At 42.9% G+C, this 20,910-nt stretch overlaps 1 protein-coding gene across 1 annotated transcript in view; it reads right to left on the bottom strand.

Annotated features, from left to right (window-relative positions):
- oxct1a (3-oxoacid CoA transferase 1a) overlaps positions 1 to 20,910 on the bottom strand; it is a 42,999-nt gene that overhangs the window by 10,373 nt on the left and 11,716 nt on the right. The window contains exons 8-14 of the mRNA XM_048236374.1: positions 16,497 to 16,604; positions 16,231 to 16,345; positions 15,424 to 15,518; positions 14,282 to 14,330; positions 14,050 to 14,122; positions 11,538 to 11,613; positions 4,656 to 4,745 (exon numbers count right to left, since the gene is read on the bottom strand). Of these exons, the coding sequence (XP_048092331.1) occupies positions 4,656 to 4,745; positions 11,538 to 11,613; positions 14,050 to 14,122; positions 14,282 to 14,330; positions 15,424 to 15,518; positions 16,231 to 16,345; positions 16,497 to 16,604 (606 nt within the window). The remainder of the gene's footprint in view (positions 1 to 4,655; positions 4,746 to 11,537; positions 11,614 to 14,049; positions 14,123 to 14,281; positions 14,331 to 15,423; positions 15,519 to 16,230; positions 16,346 to 16,496; positions 16,605 to 20,910) is intronic.

Here is a 20,910-nt window from a genome sequence, read left to right as displayed (position 1 = left end):
ACTCGGATAATTCCTTTAACTAAACAATGTAGTAGGCCTAGACAGACTCTGAAAACCTGTAAGGTCTGTCACAGCTAACTTCAAGCACGCCACGCACAAGAGAAATTAAAATTCAATATCAGCATCGCGAGATTCCTTATCGGAAAATCCTGACACCGGATGCAAAGCCAAAACGAGGGGGGGGGGGGACTTCATACACGCTTTTTAAATCAAAACCGTTTCATGGCTTCTGCTGAGGGGGACTTGAATCAAGCATTTTTACATGATGTACTTTCTTTTTTAAATCAATTTGTTGACCTTTACCGTTATAATTCATGGCTTATGCTGAGACAGAACCCCCACACACAAAAAACGAAAAATTCTGATTAAAAACGGAAGAATCACACCCCTGAATACTGTTTGGATGTCGAATTTAGCGTGCTTAGCCTACTTACAGCTGCTTGTCAATTTCGTTGAAGGGCTCATTTTATTGACTCTGACACTTAATGTTTGCAAAATCCGGATGTAAATGGAAAAGTGTTTTCCAAAATTCTGAAGTGCTTGTCCCAAAGAGAAGTACGAACCTTTATTTTAACTATGTAGAAAACGTTATGAATGGCATCCACACATCAGCAGCTTTTCAACTGTGTTACAATTGCAAGGGTTCCCTCAAACGTCTTAAAGTGACAGGCACTCAACTAGAAAATGTAATTCCAGGGAATTTCGAGTGCATGAAAATGCAAAAATGGCTGCTGAATGAAATATTGTTGAATATTGTCTAAAATATAATCTAAGTAAAAGGTTGGAGGTCAGATAGTGAAAAAAGCTGGCGGGGAGCCATAATTGATGACAGCTTACAGTTGGAATGGCCGAACAGTTAAATAGTTTAAATAGTTAAATTATTTTATAGCAAATTATTGTATTGAGGACTTATTTTGAAGTTGAAGTTGTGGGCAGAGGAAACAGTTGGCGGGAGCCATAGTTGATGACAACTGACAGTTTGAAAGGCTGAACAGTTAAATAGTTGGATAGTTAAAATGGTTAAATTATTGAAAATGGAATTATTGTAGTGAGGAGTTTTACTTTGAAACAGTTGTGGACAGAGGAAACAGTTGACGGGAGTCAAAGTTGATGACAACTGACTGTTGCTAGAGTAGTTATGGTGGTTGCTATGCTGGTTGCTAAGTTAATGTTGGTTGCTGTGGTTTTAACCGTGAATGTGGTTGCTAGGCTGTTGCTAGGGTACTTGAAGTCGTTTCTAGGTTGTTGCTAGGGTGTCCATGGTAGCTACTATCAGAAATAAAGGAGTTACTACAGTGGTTTGCTAGTATAATCATGTTGGTTGCTATGGAAACTGACATAGATGCTTAATTTCAATGGTTGCTAAATTGGTTGCTAGGTAGGTGGTGGTTTAATATAGTAGGCTAGAGGCATAGTTAAGGATACAAGGATACAAGGAAGTTTATTGTCACATGCATATAGTTACTGGAAGTAAGAAATGCAGTGAAATTATGTCTGGTGTCAGCCTATTTGTGCATTAATGGGGGTAAAAAGTGCAGTAGAAGAGGGGTTTAGTAGATTAAGTGGCAAGGGCTGCATAAAAAGGTGGGGGAGGATTGGGATTGGGTGGGGGGCACCAACAAGGAGCACCTAAGAGCAACAGGGCAGGAAAAACTCCCTTACCAAGGGAAGAAACCTTGGGCAGATCCACGGCTCAAGGGGGCTAACCCAACTGCCAGGGGTCTTGGTGTGTGTGTTGGGGGATGACAGGGGAGATGGGATAGTGTGCTGTGTATGTGGGGAGAGGGCAGTGTGCAATATGTGTGTTGGAGAAGCTTCCTCATGAGACAATGTGCTGTGTATTGGGGGGGGGGGCAGGGACTTACTATTGCAAGCAGAGTACTGTATGTAGTGTATGTGAGTGATGACAGTGAAGATGTGTGTGTGTGGGCGGGGGAGGGAGTGGAGCAGTGACTGTGTGTGTGTGTGTGTGTAGTGTGTAGGTGGGTAGGTGGGGGCAGTGTGCTGTAAGTATGTAGAGGATGTGTGTTGGAGAAGATCCTGAAGACAATGTGCTGTGTATGTGGGGGGCAGTGTGCAGCAAGTATGTAGAGGAGGCTTACTGTAGCAAGCAGTGTGCTGTATGTATGTGAAGTGATGACAGTGATGATGTAAGTGTGTGTGTGTGTTGGGGAATAATAAAACAAAGGAATAATCCATTGTTAGGATGAGAAGAGTCCTTCAGAATCTTTTGGGCTCTTAGGAGTACTCTTCTGGAATAGATATCTTGTAGAGCAGGAGTTGAGTTCTTATAGTGCGTTCAGCTGAGCACTACTCTCTGCAGAGTACTACAATCTCTAACTGTGGAGTTCCCATACCAGGTGATGATGCTACCAGTTAGAACACTCTCAACCACTGAAGTGTAGAAGGCCTTCATGATGGATGTAGAAACTTTGAATTTCCTTAGCTGGACGAAGGAAGTAGATTCGTTGTCTGGACTTCTTCAGAACATATTGAGTGTTAACAGTCCATGTTAAGTCTTCAGTAATGTGGACACCAAGGTATTTAAAACTTGTGACTCTCTCTACAGGTTGCCCGCTGATCATTAGTGGGGTGTAACTGTAGTTCTGCTGCTGCCTTCTGTAATCCACTACCATTTCCTTGGTTTTATTGATATTCAGTGTCAAGCTGTTAGATTGACACCACTGTGCCCACCTCATCAACCTGATCCAAGTAGAACTGTTCATTGTTGTTACTAATCAGGCCCAAGATCACTGTGTCATCTGCAAACTTGATGATGGAGGTATGACTACTGTTGGCTTTGCAGTCATGTGTGTAGATGTTGTACAGCAGTGGACTCAAAACACAGCCTTGGGGAGCACCAGTGCTGATGGTTAATGAGTCAGATGTCAGACCCCCACTCCTAACCACTTGTGAAGCGGTTGGTGAGGAAGTCAAATATCCAGTGACACAGGGTGGTGTTCAGTCCTAAGGCCTTCATCTTTGTGACCAAGGTGAGAGGTACTATCGTGTTGAATGCTGAACTAAAGTCAATGAACAGCATCCTCACATAGTTGATGATAACTGACAGTTGGAATAGTTGAAAAGTTAAATAGTTGGATAGTTTAAATGGTCAAATTATTTAATAGGGAATTATTGTAGTGGAGACTTTTATTTTGAAACAGTTGTGGGCAGAGGAAGCAGTTAAACAGGATCTGTAGTCTTTAGCCAGATTGTATGCCTGAGACAGACAGTTGCTGGAGGTGGCCGGAACACTTGGCATAGGATTCTAAGTGCCCTACTGTGATGTCATAATCACCAATGTTAAGTCTATGGGGAAATTTTTAGTCGTTTTTAATTAATAGTTCAAAAAGTATAAATGTTACAAAGTTGATAAATACATAGCTGAAGTCACCTAAGTAAGACCTACGCAACACAGTTTGAACAAAGTTTCTACGTCAAATGGTTGAAGCTGAATTAAACGCACAAATACGTAGAAAAAAAATAAGAAGAAATCGGATAACAGTAGAGTGCATTTTCATGCCCACTAATTAGACCTATACACTACCAAGACGATCTTAATACCCCTTGTCCAAGTCAGCTACCGCCACAAATTGAATCCAATTCTGTGGGAAACACTGAAACAACATGGTGCAAATGCTTTGAAGTGATTATTAGCATGCAGGTTAGCCAGACACCTTCCTCCCGCCCATTATCCATGGCTGAGGATCGCTGTAGTTGAACACTTATGGAGCAGGGTGTGGATTAGAAGAGCATAGGGGACCTCCATCAATGATAAGACACATAATCTATCCCCTCATAGTCAGCAACTACCAATGACCGTCAACATCTATATAGTATAGTATAGTATAGTAAGTATGTGGTGTGCCTGCACACTTTTAAATAGTTACCAATACTTTAGGTGCTTTTTCATTATAATCAATCATCTGAGACAGTTAACACTGAACAAGACTGACTAGTTTATGTGTGTTCCTGTGGCTAATGTGGTGGAGCAACTGGTAGAACAACTAATGCGAACATCACAACCCTGGGTTTAACTCCCAGGGAACACCCACACAATTTGTGCTGAACTGTAAGTGGCTTTAGATAATGACATCTGCTAAATCAATTACATTAAATTGATACATCAAGTAGATTGCAATTCAAAAGTTTGAAGCCACTTATCCACTCTATTATAGATAGAGTATCAGCTGACTACTTCTTATATAGTTTGAAGATGTGCTTTGGGTTACTATCCTCTTTTTTGGAGGAAATTGGCTTCAATCATCAAGCACTGCCCACGGAGACTGGCCTGGAATTGCAAACTGGAGTAATAGCCTTCTTTCTTCAAGATTTCTTAGTACAAATTTCCCATTTTATTGGCCAGTCAGAGATTTGGCTTTTTCTTTACAATTCTGTCTAGAAGGCCAGCATCCTGATGTTTATGTTGACACTGGTGTTTTGTGAGGCGTCCATTTCTCTGTACTCTTCAGCCATTTTCTTTCTACAATAGTCATTTACAACATTAATGATGCCTACACTGTGTTTCAGATTGATTTGATGTTGTTTTAATGGCCCTTTCCCTTTCAAAAAACAAGGATATTTCTGAGCGACCCCAACTTTTTAACAGCAGTGTAACATGACATGATGCAGTTACCGTGTGTGACTGTTCCTACCTTTGCAGAGTGCTCCATCGTCACCACCACCTTAGTTCCAGCACTGGCTACCAGGTCCATCGCTCCACCCATACCTTTGACCATTTTCCCCTGGGAAGGACACACACACACACACACACACACACACACACACACACACAAAGAAAATTTCACCGATCTGTTAAACAATAAAGCTATGCAAAAAAAATCATTTTGTTTTTTTAAAAAGAAAAACCAATCAGAGAAGGAGAGGGTATGACAATACAGATCACCTTTTATAGCATGATTATGTTTCTTACATAACATACAGAGTATTCAATCAGATAAATGGCTCTTAACCTGTAATCCTCTTTTATGGCCAAATTTGAACATATGATGAACTGGACCTTGAAAGCAATAATGAATTGCATGCTGGGCCAGAGGAAATCAACCCCTAACAAACTAAAACAACACTCCCTTGATGTTCGAGCAATTACAAAAGCGCAACTGGAGAGCTTTTTTGTTTGTCAATTAATCTCGCCACTGTTTTGTCACCACTTGTCAAGTGTAGCACAATTTGTTTTGTTTTTTTGAGACCTGCAAAATGGCATCTTAGTTATTTACCATGCAGACGAAGGGGACATAGTTGCTAGGAAACTGAAAACCTTGTTACCTGAGGCTTAACCAAGAGGTATTTTCCATAATGATGTTTTGTTGTCCGCGGTTATTATTCTAAGGTGGCTCAAAGTTAAAGCAGAAAAAAATACATTCCATTTAACAGCTTGCCTCTCGAATGTCATGTGCAGTGAAAGTTGCGATCGAAAGCTCAGTGTCTACCCCTGCAGTACTTCCTGTCACTGAGTCCTCAGGTGTGGGTATAGCACTAATAGGTGTCAATAATAATGTCATTTCGCAAAATCATTACAACTGAGATGCTAAATCATGCCTCCTACAGTACAAACAAAAAAGGCCATTATAAAACCACTCAAGTAACTTTGACAGAACAATTTCACATCATTATCAGACAACCTTATTACCTTGTAATGACATCTATTTTTTATATAGAGGCATAATTCACCTTAAAGCTGTCAAAGAAAAGTTTTAAAGGCTTTCCAAATGTATTTATTTTTGGTCATAACTCTTAAAAGCCTCTGAGATTGTACCTTTGCACTGTCCATCAATAATGTGTCCGCTGACAAGAGGGACACTAAACAAGAGTGACACTAGTTTATATGTGTTCATGTGGCTAATGTGGTGGAGCAACTGGTAGAACAACTAATGCGAACATCACAACCCTGGGTTTAACTCCCAGGGAACACCCACACTGATAACAATCTGTGCTGAACTGTAAGTGGCTTTAGATAATGACATCTGCTTTTGAATCTGCAATGAACGTTCAAAAATGTTACTGGCTTTGGAAATTCTAACTTCTGCATCCTACGCCTCCTTGGGTAATATGCCAAATTAATTTTGGTTTGCAAGTCACAGTGCTCCACTGTCAGACAGGGTAAATAAGTAATCATAAACATAGTTGATGTCTTTCAACAGTACACTTACCCTTCTTCAAATACCATGTCTGATCTACAACAAATCCTTGATACATATCTATAGAGTAAGGTGTTAAGGCTTACTCAATCATTTGGGCTTAGTTTCAGCCAAGAAGTCTAAATGTCAGTGTTGTTATATACAGAAAACTACAAACAAAAGAACAGTTGCACCCTCTGTGAATGATTTACAAAATTAACTACGACCTGAGGTGAACCAACAGCGACCAGCAGCACACAGCACACTTGTTAGCCGTTGGTCAAGGGCCTTTTAACAGAGCGCGACAATGCCTGCACTGGTTATTTGGTTTTTCGAGAGCGGTGCGTGGGCAAGGCAGGATACAGGCGAGGAGGTAGAGTGTGGGAGTGTGCTCCATTCAAGATGTGCTTGGCCTTTCAACTGTTTGTGGATGAGAAGTCAGGCAGCAACAGCGCTGCACAAACACTCCCCTGGCTCCCGAGGAACGGATCAAATTAAGCCTTCTAATTCCTTTGCTCTACCCTCTTCCAGCAGCAACAACGGGAAAAAAAAAAAAAAAAAAAAAACACATAAGCTGTGTCTCCGATGCCAAGCCCACAACAATTAAATCATATGGTTCAGGCTGTATTAACATAATTAGAAAATCCTTCGGGCTAGAAAGCTTTTAGAACCATTACATCAGTTGTTGCTGAGGGGGAGTGGGTGAGTGGTGAATACCTTGGATAACTGAAGCTGGATATTACTCAGAACCTGCTAGAAAAAAATACAGAGATCCTCGATTGCATGGATTTCTCCCCAAAGAGACTTGTGACAGTATAGCTAAGCATCAGTCCAACACAAAGCCATATCTGTGGCACATAAGTAAGGCTGTTTATTCTGATGTATTCTGATCTAAACAGACTGAACACTCACTTATTCTGATTTCCCTTTGGAAGAGACAGATGGAGCTGCACTCCTCCGGCAGGCCAGAAGATGAGCGGCGTGTCTGCTCCTCCACCAGGGCATCTCGTCCCCTTACAATTATACGGTTCTATCTGACATTTTTGTCAAAATTGAGTTATTGACATATTCTTATTCTGTGACACTTTAAAGGAGAAGTTCGGTGTGATATTGACCTAAAGTGTGTTGTGTTGTGAGGTGAGGTGAGGTGTAGTTGTATGCATTTTTGGACATTATATCTATATCTATAAGAGGTTTGTTCCGCTTATCAGTATAACTATGAAATATCTCAATATCTCAGAACTACTCAGAACGTAGATAGAACCTTCTAATTCCAAGGGGACGATGTTTCTGCACCTCTCCCCCTTACCGATCTTGACTCCTCTTACATTCAAGTACATTTGACGCTGTTTTTCCATATTCCTAAACATTTCACATGGCTTACTTTGTATACCAATACCAGTATAAGTCTAGACAAACAACAAAAACGGACAATAACAAAACATATCTACCTCTTATAGTCTAACATGATGACTCAGCTGTAGGGGCAAGGGGTGGTCACCAGTCCTCTAAATATGGATTTTTTATTTCTATTTTGACGGATGTCAGTCAGTCCAGGAACCCAAATGAACCCATGTGTCTTCAGTGTCCCTGTGCCCTGGACCGAGCATCTGTCCTCGGGGGACTTTAGAGGGGATTGCAGGGTAGCAGAGAGTAAATGGGAGATTATTGTGATTACGGCACCGTCACTGTCTGCTTCATCTAAAGAGTTTAAGGGCCAGACAGGAAGTGATTGAACGAGGGCTCTCTGAGGCATTACCCCATTTACCTCATCACTCTCACTCATTCTCCCTCTCACTCACACTCTCACTCACACTCTCACACAAACTCTCATTCTCACTCTCACTCTCACCCTCACACACACTCTCACTCTCACTCTCACACACACTCTCATTCTCACTCTCACTCTCACTCTCACTCCTGTGCATTTTTGTAATCTAATTAAATAAACATTCTCTGTTGACTGCTTTCTTATTTTTAAATCATTACTTTGTTGTGGCATAAGAGAATGGGCTGTTATGGCTAAACTGTGAGGGTTTTCACATCTTATTAATTGTTGTAAAGGAAGTAAGTAATGAGCCACCTTCTCAGTAGAAATAATTGCTGTAAATATTTTCAAACAATTTTCAAGCGCAGCGAGACTGCATCCAATCATCTCTACCAAACATGTTAAATCACATTTGTTTCCTCTTCTGCATTTTAAAAAGCCCTACAAGAGAAACATCACCTTTCTGACTGATAACCGTAACACAAGCCCCTCCAGTATCGTAACATAAGCAAGTATATGACCAGACCCAACCACACACAGAGCCTCACACTCAGCAGCACCGAGAACAGCGTGTGGAGCAGCCTACAACCAAGTGACCCAGACACACACACACACACACACACACACACACACACACACACACACACACACACACGCGAGTGGGCAGCACAAAGCCGTCCCTCGGTGACAGGGCGAGGGCTGGGCAGCCCTATAAATAACCCTGGCTGCCGAGGCAGAGTGTGGGGCTGTGCAGCGCTGCCGAGGGGCTCCGCTATCGACTGTCCAGAGCTCTGTCATGGAGGTGGTGGGGTGGGGGCAGTAAACACTCAGCACCACAGGGAAAGAACAATGGCCAAACAGTGAGAGCATGGAGGTCTTGAAGTTGGATGCTTTGGAAAAAAAAGAAAAACATTGACTAACTGGAGTTTCCTTTGACACAACTAACAATGAGAGCCGTTGATGTTCAAAGCCCACGCTGTTGATGCCATGTGAGAATGAGCGGAATGCTCCTCTGCTCCCACCAATGGTTTTTATGACAACAGTTATGGTTTTTTGCTAGAGCCATTATGACAATGTGAAATTAGTCATGTGGAGTTATAGCATGCCACCTGTGGCTTGCCTGTTAATCTCTCTTGTAGTGGGCTTTGTGCAACGAGGAAAACAGTCAGTCGACTGTGCTGGGATGTCATTTGTTGGTGTACGTGCCCTGCGTCGAGAGTAAACCCACTGTTCTAACGTCAGATAATTTCTAAACGTCCATTTGGGACCAGAACAAGTGATTTCCCAGATTATTTGAAAAGGAGTCAGACGACTAACTAGCGTCATGTAGTTTATGATCTGCTCAGCCAGGCCATGTGTAATAACTCATGTTGCTCTTCTTCATTTCTTCATGCGCGGGCAACTAAATAGGCTCTTTAGCTCCAGCGATGGCTCCAGAGTGTAGTGGGGGTGCAGGTAATAAGGCAGAGATTCACTTCCAGTCTCCGCTGAGGTAGGAGCTGAGGCAGAGGCAAAGGCAGAGGCACCAGCGCTGACAGCTGACAGCTTGCTGGTTTGACAACAATGATGTTCATCTTTGTTATACCCCCAGTGCTAGATTCTTTGTGCTGGTAATTATGGAGCTGTACAGATCGCTGGGAACCCTCTGGCCACTTGCATGAGGAGAGGACGCCGTCAGGCAGCACGGTCAGAACTCTACATGAGGGTGGTTTGAAGTAGCTCAGCTGCCCACCAAACCAAGGTGGTCAACAGGCGAGCCAGGGTGAATGAAAGGGTCAGAAAGGGATCAAGTGGGCACCTTCCCACCTTCTTTTTCTTTTAAATTGACCAGGGCACTTCCACAGTTACTACAGTGGGACATCTTGGATTCCACTCCAGCCAGGAACATGGCTCCACCGGCACAAACCCTTACGGGGGCATCACGAGGGCATCTGCCGCAACTAAGATGATATCTACCCCACTGTTAATGTATGGTACTCAGGCCGCATTCAGACAGGAAGAGACTAGCAGAGATGCGGTGATACGAGACCATGAAATATAAATTAATTCAGCCAGCTTGCAGTGATAACTGGCAAAATAACCATTGGCGATACTAAACGTTGTGTTACAAAGTGAAACTAATTTCATCTTTTCAGGCGACAGGACGATGAACGAATCGCAGTATTCTTCAATGACGCTAAAGTAGTTAGTAGAGACGCACACCATGCAAAAGCAAAGCACCAATCACAAACTACACTAAACAACAGCACCACACACTACCTGAAAGACCATGTGCCCTTAACATACTGGGGTTCTGCACGAGTTTCCATGTGGCTGCATAACATTTGTAACCAGTGCCAACCATGTCTCCAACCTGCTTTTATCCCACTGGCTGAATGCATTGCATGCTCAGGGCCACTAGGTCTATGTGAGCTTCCTTGGTGACCAGCTGCTTCCGCTGCCATATCACTGATTACTAATGATTATCGTTATGACAACAATGATGTCAGACCACTTACTGCTATGTCAAGAGTGACATCAGGCCATTCACTGCAACAACAAAAATACAATTCCACATCCACAGAGGAAGGTCACACCACTCTACCATAGACACACCAACACCATAGAGATCATTCTGCCACAAGTTCCTGGGTCTAAAACAATCAAAGGTACCAGGGTCTGCTTAGGAATACACTATCTCCATGATCCATGCATGTTTGCCAATTACAAACAGAGATTTTAGTGATAACAAACCTTCTATCCCATTCCATCCATAATGCAAATATGACTACATTAAACCAACGCTAAGCCGTAGCTACTGATTTCATTTATTGTATTTACAATTCTCCATACTCACCTTCTTATAAATGCAATGAACCTCAATAAACTTCAATGCGCTCCAAACACTATGTTTAATTTGAGCATCAGTACTTGGTTGGCATGTACCTTTGAAGCCATGAAATAATTCAAAACAGATAGAGATATCATACTGTGAAGCTGATATAAATGAGGACACCTCTAATTATTTCCAATTTCACACATTTCGCTCCCCGAGAGGTTGAATCACGCTATAATCGAGAAAATAAGTTAATATAAATAAGAGGCCTTGGAATTTAATTCTGAAATGTTGTGGGAAATGTGGTGTGCTTGCATTTAAGTGAGTGCACAGCAACACACACACACACACACACACACACACACACACACACACACACATTATATTTCCACAGCTATTGCCAAACAAGATTCAATATGAATCTAATCCAACCTTTCCCAAAGCACTGTTTTGAATCAGTGCCAAGTAGCCCACAACATTCTGTTCTACTCAGGCCAGACTTTCCACACTGGCTCTGCTCAATAACTCTGTTCTGACCATGTGGAAAATGTCAGAGTGAGCAAAACCTGGGAGTTAATGAGGACATAGTGTTTGTCCCTCACAAGGCATAATGATCATCCAATGATTTATCACTCCACATTAATATTGACAAGATAATAACACAGCTTTACAAATTCATTAAGTTGGGACGGCCTCAGGAGTGATGTCCAACAGGTTAGACACAGGTTGACAGTGGGTATATTTCATATAAGGTGATGAAACTGACTGCAGAGAGTGAGTGAAAATGGGTATGTGCTAAGCAGTGTCAAAAACTTACCGGGATCATCCAGTTGGCGAGGTCCCCGTGCTTTGACACCTGCATCGCTCCCAGCATGGTCAAGTTAACATGGCCGCTAGAAAGGGTAGAGCGACATTGATGATTAGCCCGGCATGACACATAATTCATATTTGTAGAGATAATACACATTTACTAAATACAACAGAGGTCTCTTTGAGTGGCATATCTCAGAAATGAAATAAATGAAATTAATCTTTGTTTGCCCAAACAACTTAGGAACACTCAAATGCATGTACTGTATCCTTGATCAGCAATAGTGTCAAAAGTGTGTGTGTGTGTGTGTGTGTGTGTGTGTGTGTGTGTGTGTGTGTGTGTGTGTGTGTGTGTGTGTGTGTGTGTGTGTGTGTGTGTGTGTGTGTTACATAGAAATGCTCTTGCTCTTCTTGCCTCTAATTTGGAGTGAATCAGATAGCAGCATTTTCGAACATTAAATTACTTCAGAAACTGCAACCATAATGTTTGGAGCCCTGTCTGTCACCGACTTTGTGTAATGAAGGCAAGTGAATTATAACGGCTGCCCTTCAAGAGTAAATGAACCAAAAAATGTGCCATCTGTGTCAGACGGCTTGAAAGCAGCTGGCTATTTCCCAGTAGAAGATCAGTCGTTAGTGGCTGCTGTGACAAAAACAGCATTCTATAACTATCTGTCTAGCGTTTACGTCAATGTGCTACTGTGCAAAGAGTATTCACAATGTAATAGACGTATGTACCACACAGTGACTATATCTACTCCATTTATACTGCGGCCACAGAGCTAACTTGCTTGGTCCCGAGCCATGCAGTACTCTGTATTTATGGGTCAAGGAAGCTGTAAAGATGTCTTTCGCTTCTCGGTCTGGATCACATTTCTCCTCTATGTGCATTAATGTCGTGGAAGATTTGGAGGGGGATAGTGGCGGCATCGGTGGTGGTTGCGGGGTGCACTTGTCGAAGACATGGCTGCCTTCAGCCCCCGGAGCCATTCTCCAAGGCTCTCGGCTCCGTCTCTGCCACCGCGCTATTAGCTGGCAGATTTATGGCAGTTATTGGATTTCCCGGGGGACGCGGCGCTGAGAAGGTGGGTGGTGAAATGAGTCAGCCGCCCAGGCCAAATGCAGAGAGAGAGGGACCAGCAGGAGGAAGAATGGGGGGTTAATGTATATGTGTATCGACAATTCAGTCTTCAGGCGACATGGGGAGAGGGAGGGACAGAGGGAGACAGAGAGACAAAGAGAGAGAGAGGCGTGCCAGAGAGAAATCATGCGTCCCTGGCTGTGTGGAGCAGCCATGGATTGACGCTGATAGTGTTGTCGAGCACAAGACGACAAGAAATGGCCGTGATGCTGAGTGTGGAAAGACTAGAGTGGCGCGTGAGAAAGGCCAGAGACATCTCCTCCACAAACACACCCCACCTCCCCCAGTGCCACAACAAAATAAAACCTTCTGAAGCTGCTCCCTGCACGGAGAGGGCTGCCAGTGATTAGCGCTGTGATTAGCAGTGCTAATGTAAGCGCGGCGAGGAGAGCCATCAATCCTTACCTCCGGGCTGCTTGATCCTGTCCTCTGCCCCCTGCGCGCCCACTAGCTTGGCCTGATCTAATTGCTTCATCGACTGCCTGCCCCGAACAGCTGACCACAACCACCACCACCGCCCTTACCCACTTTCAATACCGCCCGGGCAGGAAAAACATTCAGGCTTGGACAATCGCTCGCTTCATGTGACTGGCCGATCGGCCGGCTGGACATTCAATTAAAGAGAACACCAGCTCTGACCGTGTGGAAATGTCAGGAAGTGGCAAGGGCATGGGCGGCCGATACAGTCGCCACAGGCCAAATCAAATGTGTCTCTATTGTGTGGCCTTCTCCACAGTAAGGCATTGTCACAAAGATGCTTTATCAGGCCCCAAAAGGTCACGCCTTTGATTACACTAATACTTGATATTCTGAATCTATTGCAATGTCTTTTTTTCCTGCTATCAGACAAACACACACAACTCTCAGATATCGGCACCACCCTTATGTGTGGTAGCTCTTTGTCAAATTGTTCCTTTGATCTTGACAGACACTTAAAGTGTAATTCCAGCAGAAATTGACCCAAGGGAGTTTTTCTGCATTAAAACACATCAAATAAGCCGTGGAGACAGTATTTTTTTCGTTGATTAACCACTACAGAGCTTTCACTGGTATACACTATAGCCCCAAATCGCAAATAGTGGATTAGCTAAGGGCCATGAGCGTACATCTCCACGGCCTATTTGAAGTGTTTTAATGCAGAAAAACACCCTTGGGTCAATTTCCGCTGGAATTACACTTTAATAGACAGGAAAGATGTGGTGTCGTGGTGGTGGCTACAAACTGTCTTTATGATGAGTTTACTTTGATGGGTACACGCAGGCATCTGTTGGTATGGCAGGTGTTTTGGACAGACACTGATGCAGTGGTTTTCACAGCGCTTGTCTGGTTTTCCAGATAAAAAACAAAAACAAAACTCCAGAGATCACCATGTGCTTACCCCCTGATCATGGCAAAGGACTCATCGCTTGAGAAGTAGGAGGCCCCAGGTAGAACAGTGACAGTTTCTTTACCTACAGAGAAGGAGAGAAACATGAGAAACACTTTAACCTGTGTGTGTGGGGGGGGTAGACATGTTGATATTCTGTTAAAGTAGAGCAACCTTTTCCATAGTGACCTTTTCAGCCACCAGCTTGAGGGTGAGAATACAAGTAGGAAGGAAAAAAAATTACCGGCATTGATGAGGTCAGCGTCCACCTCCTCCTCTGTGGGATATGGGCCCTAAGCACAAAAGCCAAGGGCAGTTACTACCAGCACACGTGTGTGTACACAGCCAACCAGAATAACCTCACACGTATACTCACTAGATAAAAACAAACATTCGTCAAAAGAAACAAAGTCAGATAAGCAATATTAGATTCCCAGCAGTTTTGCATTTACGGGAAATAACATGTTAGTCCGTTCACTCTTACAGTAGAGAGTCTGTGTCTTTAGAGAGTCTGTTTTTAAGAGTCTCCATTCCGTTAATCAGCCAATGATTTCCCTCTTTTAAGTGGATGAGGCTGCAATGCTGTGAGGCAGGTGGGAGGTGTATGTCAGGAGGTTACTATTTATACATGGGGAGGAGGGCAAGCATCAGGATTCAGATCACACAAAATCTCATTACATCTCGGTGCCGCTCATTTAACTTCATCCGATACGAGGCGCAGCAGCCTGCTGCATCTCCCAGCCTCCAGCACCCCCACCCCCACCTCCACCCTCTCTCCTCAGGAGGAGAATTAGAGAGCTGAGGGCTCCAGGCCTACCCAGCTATTAGCAGACAGGGGAATTGTAATTGGACAAAATGAGCAAAGATGGCAACCTATAGCAGATAGCAACCTATCTATGGACTCACACAGAAATTCTATATAGGAGTATAAACACTGCAAACAAAAAAAAAAAAAAAAAAAAAAAAGATTATTGAGTGTAAAAGTTAAGTGTAAAATAGACAGGAGTTATAATTGGACATGTTGGAGAGAAAAACATAAAATAACTGGATCCAGAAGAATATTACTAAATACATTTGCAATCCACAGGTGCATTAACAGTTGACTGTCAAATAACATTAACTTGGTGCAGTTACTTTGGTCTAATTTCTGCTGCTGGTGTGGACACAGACACACTATAGAGACTGAATATGACTTGAAGTTCTGCTCAAGGTCTTCAGCTTTGCTGATTCCCACTGCTATATACTACACCTGCGCTGAATTCACACACAGCCTTCTGTTAAGTGCCATTGAGACAGTAGGTAGTGTTCAGGGCATTACACAAAACACAGAGACTTGTGTGTAGGAATTGTGTTACTTTATGAGGCGAATGGAACATTAACTCTTACCAGGCCAAGGATGCCGTTCTCGCTCTGCAAGTGGACTGTGATGTCCGGCTTGATGAAGTTACTGGCCAGCATGGGGATCCCGATGCCCAGGTTTGCTAATCAAACAAATGCATTACGGCCAAACCAGTGACACATCACAAGAACACAGTAGACCAAACAACCTGTGTTTACTAGTGGATGGCCATTCAGTGGGCACCCTCATTGTCTTTAGACACTGGTAGACACCTGCAGTCAGGGAACTTCTACTTTAGCGTTACTTCCCAATGGATTTGACCATGAAAGCGTCTGTAGTATTATAATAACTCCACAATCCCTACCATGACCCGTGACCCGAAGAAGTGTCTTGTGCTGTACACTGTTCATAATGTACACCTACGTTAAGGGCTGTTCACACCAAGAGCCATAACTATTAAGAACCGTAACTCTAACAAAAACGATAAACGATACGATAAACGACTCTCCTCGAGTTGATGAATGTGATGTTTTAAAATTTTATGGTTTCTGATTGGCAGTCAGCTTTTTATCATTCTCAACATCGCTCTGAAAGTGATTTCAAACTATATAATTCTTCATGTTGTTATGGTTATAGGTTGTGCGTGGACGTCCTGTCATTCATATTAGCTGGCCGTTCTAGTCATCATTCCTGGTGTGAACGGCCCTTTAGAACTAGTGCACACAGACTCACTGCATAAAATATCTTGAAGACAGCCACAAAATAAATATCTTTTATGAAGGCATTATGGAGACCATGTTACAGTGCTCCAGACTTCCTTGGGAGTGAAAAGTGTCTGCTTTATTCTTGCTTACCATACATTCCATCTTGAAACTCAAGGGCAGCACGACGGATGATCCTCTCCCTCACAATGTCAGAGTCCTTTTTGGGCTTGGGCTTTTGATCTTGACCTTTCTTTACCGTTCTCCTCTTCAGGAGACATGTGAGAATGAATAACAGAGAGAAAACAGAAGAAAAAGAGAGGGAGAGAGAAGGGAAGAAGAGTGGATAAGGTCCTTTCAGAAGGATGAAAGAAACAGATGGGTTAGTCGGGGAGTGGTGGCCGTCTGATGGTCCTCACCTCTATCCTCTTCTCGTAGCTGCCCCCCTGCACGATCCTGTTGACGTAGATGCTGGGAATGTGAATGTCCTCCTCGGCAAACGTCCCCACATCCACCACCTCCTCCACCTGTGGACACACAACACGGCCCTCTGGTGTTACAAGAGATCTGATGAAGCTCAGAGCCATCAAGCCTGTCATGATCACGCTGCTCCTGATCATCTCAAATGAAATGACTAATGGACATGTTTTCACTAGTTCATAGTTCATTAATTCACAAATGAAACCAGAGAGCCAAACTCAAGCCAAATTTCCCAAAAAAAAAAAAACCCTTCCATATCTCCTTTTCAAAAACATGTATCGTTTACTCACACCCAACAGATAAGCTTACAGCACCATCCACCACAGTTTTACATTTCCATCCCAGATGGGGACGAGTCCTTGGCTTGGACACAAATATGTCATAGGGTTACTTCAGCAGAGGGAGACGACACACTGCTGGGCATTAGTGATGACAAAGCATTCATTTCCAAGGCTTCTGGTGTCAGTGTGATTCATAGAGCCTGGCTATCGCACTGAGCCACAGAGGCCAAAAAGCAGCCATTAAGGAGGCTTAGAAGCACGCCCAGACAGGCAGGCCCTAAACCCTGGTGATTTCCAGCAGGAGCCTGGAAGCGGCATGGGACAGTAGCCTGGGCTATTACAGAGTGGTTGTACAGACAAATGCCAGAAAAGCCTAACAGGGTATTTTCTCAGCAATAGTTTTGGATGGCTCCAACATCTACTTTTGGGGGGGGGGTGTACATCCTGCAGAAGAGAAAAGTAAAAGGAAACAGAGACTAGCCACATTAAAGCTTTATTTCTATTATTTTTTTTTTAGCTAATCCACAATCTGCAAATCTCCAGATCAAATAATCTCAGTGGTGCAACCAGGTGACAATTACGTGAAAGCTGTTCCATCTGAGCAGCGTAACTGCCAAACATCTGTCCTCTGTTAAATGTGCTGAGCTTATGTGAGAACAAATCAGTATAGTAGATGTTAAGTAGAGGTGCACTACAGATGTTTAAGATATTAACCGATGGCATTCACTGCACTGGTGATGTTTAATACTACATAGTTAGATATGTAGTATTATTTTTTTATATATATAAATATCTTTCTCTCTCTCTCTCTCTAGTTATGTAGTATTATAGTATATAATTTGTCTAGATATTAATTAAACAAATGCATGATTGGACATAAATGGTATGTGGAGACTGTGGAGTTAATCACTGACCACTGTGAAAGAAAAGGTTTTACCTTCAATTGTTTTGTGAACATACAATATGCATCACAATATCTTCTTTTTTGAGATTTCAAGTGTCACTATTTGAAAACATTGTTTTTTACTTTTGAATATTTTGTTACAAAAAAAAAAAAACAACAAAAAAAACAGCCTACTCCTGTGACTAAGCAAATGGCAATTGGCAATGAAAACACAGGCATGGCAATTGAGCTGGTGGCCTGCATAAATGAGGGGGCTTCCACTTAATGCTTTATCGTTTTAATAGATTTGACATAGCACTTCAGTCATGAATCACCACACCCACTTGGAGACTGCAATCGGCGCTCATTGACTGTCATGAAAAGAAAACATCCCTTTCAGGAAAATAAAATGCTGCAAACAGAATGAGACAACTACCACCAATTTATCTTAGACAAGTAAAAGAAATGGGCACCGTTTTCCCGATGACATTTCGCCCCCACAACGTTTTAAACCAACATTATGTCTCACTCACTCAATATAAAAAAGCCAAGCCTAATTGCAATCTATTTCAGGAGCATCCTGCCTGAGCTCCACTCTGCAAACAGAGTTAGTGGGCTTTGTGGTTTCGTTGAGAGTTCTGGAGCCACGCCAACTAAATCTGACACCGTCAGTGGTGCATTTCGGCATGCCAGCTCCCCCATTACCTCTACTGTGTGGCAGGGTCTGCTAACTCAGGGGATTTACCCACCCCCCCTCACCAGTCCTTACACTGACTCCATGTCATTTTCAGTGACGTTTGGGCTGTCGGTTTGCCTCTCAGGAGATGGGCGCAAATGATAGTGGTGCTGTATGTTATTACTTCTTCCAAGTCTGGCATAAAGATAAAGTTGCTTATTCCACATGTGATCTAGTGCTGCTCTGCCATACCTGATTCATACAAAATTATGGTGTACAGTATAACTAGAGCTATACGCAACAACGTTAATCAATCCAATGGGGAACAGCAGGATATGGTGATGACTGCTATCCTCTCTGTCAAAAGAATCAGACATCCAGGGCCTTACTGTGTATATTCGGATGGTCATATAGACCCTTTCAACAATAAAAACAAAAACAATGCTTGAATGTTCTATTTGGTTCCCAATCTATTTCCTCTGCATTAAGATAACATATGGAATGTTAAAACGGAAGCCTTGTGGGGTCAACTATGATGCTGATAATGGAACTCTCTTGAAAGGGTCTATGAAGAGTACCATGCTGTGCTGTGGTGACCAAACTGTCTCATCCAGTTGAGGGTAATTTGCCTAATCCTCCCCGGCATTAACAGCACCAAATGCTTCTTCATCTGTAAACAACCCAGTGCAGAAAATCACCACCCTGCCAAGCCAGCACTCGCCGCGGCTGTCCAAGTTATCGGGACGATGACAAAAAAGAAAGGGAATAAAATTACCAGTGCTGAAGGAATAACACTATTCACCCTACAATTTGCTGTCCAATTTTCGTGGCTCCCGCCATCGCACAGCACCAACACTACGAGGCAGCATGATTCTCTCAGCAGGTGTCTGCTCCACATATTTCAATATTCTCCAGAGAGAGAGAGAGAGAGAGAGAGAGAGAGAGAGAGAGAGAGAGAGAGAGAGAGGGGGGAGAGAAGGGAGGAAATCATCCCTTATCTTTCAGTCTGCATTTCCATGGTTACCAGCATTTGCTACAGGTGATTAGCTGGGCACTGCAGGGTTTGATTGGTGGTTTGATGGGAGTGAAGCCCAACCTACTAACTACAACAAACAGGGGCACATCTTTAAAACATTGAGATCCATCCAATCCCATTCCCCGTCAGTAGCCTATCCAATTTCATGCAGGTCAAAAACTGCCAAGATGCAGTTTACAGTATAGTCAAGTACTGCAGTGAAGAATGAACATAGGCAATTCTGACTGCAGAAAGCAATTCAACAGTGTAATAAAATATGCCTTAGTTGTATGCCATGCCTTATTTATTATCTTTGCATTACATATTTTAACAGAATTGAGCAGTTATGGACATTACGTTTCCACTGTGGTATAGAGTGGATGTGAGAGTGCTTTCAGCTTCAGAGTAGCCTTCTGCTGCCAAGCTGTCCATAATGTGGTTTCCTTTCTACAATTATTTCAGTCATAAAAAACAAAAACCACTTGAAGTCAGTCCAGTTGATGAAAGGACACAAGGAATAGGAAGGCAAAATGCCTAGAGGAATTTCAAAGATGCATTTTTTTGGTCTATGTGCTTTTTTGACGGGAGTTCTGGGGTTCTCGTCAAAACGTATTAACCTTCAGGATGTGATGGGCACATTGAATTATGTAGGACACTTTTGTCTGTGTCTGTGTGTATATGCAGAGTACGAGTGTGTGTGTGTGTGTGTGTGTGTGTGTGTGTGTGTGTGTGTGTGTGTGTGTGTGTGTGTGTGTGTGTGACCCTAAACTATCTGCTTTCTCAGTCTCTCTACTCAAATCATCTCAGTTCATGGTCACTATTGCCTGTGCACAGTAATGGTGAATCATGGCCTTTGATTGCAGAGCTAGCATTGATAAATCTGTTTGAGAATGGAAGTTAGTTAGAGATGTGAAGCCAAGCTAGTGTATAAGCATAACATCAGCACTGTACGTTAGGGGCAAATAATCTGTGACAGTCAGAAGTCAGCTGTGAATCCAGAGCAGGTGTTGGGTGACATCTCTGAGGACAGATTCAGCATGATCCAATTAGTCTGTGATTAGTCTGTGGCCTGACAAACCTATTTCATTTAAGTTACCTGCCATCTCCACAATCACAGAAAGATGAGGTGATCTATTGCACCTTGATTATCACAACCACCCACACACACACACACACACACACACACACACACACTTTGAATAAATCTCTGCTATGATGCTCAGAGCCTTTGAATAAATCTCTGCTATGATGCTCAGAGCCTTTCATCGTTACCTGAAGATAACAGGATAATAGCTAACTGCTAACAGGGCTGTAGTGTGGATTTTAACGTTGCCTGGCAACTCGGCAGGAGTCCTCACACTATTCTTTTCAGCGTATTCTTAAAAGCATACCGAATCACTTCTGTTCGCAAAGGCAATAACCTCTAGATCAAACATCATGGCCTATGGGACTGTCACTGCGCTTGTTAGGGATGGCTTCTTCATATCAAAGACAAGGA

Source organism: Alosa alosa, chromosome 24 (assembly GCF_017589495.1).
Source record: "Alosa alosa isolate M-15738 ecotype Scorff River chromosome 24, AALO_Geno_1.1, whole genome shotgun sequence".
NCBI lineage: Eukaryota > Metazoa > Chordata > Actinopteri > Clupeiformes > Clupeidae > Alosa > Alosa alosa.
The sequence above is the reverse complement of the archived record's forward strand: the minus strand, read 5'-3'. Positions and strand labels throughout refer to the sequence as shown.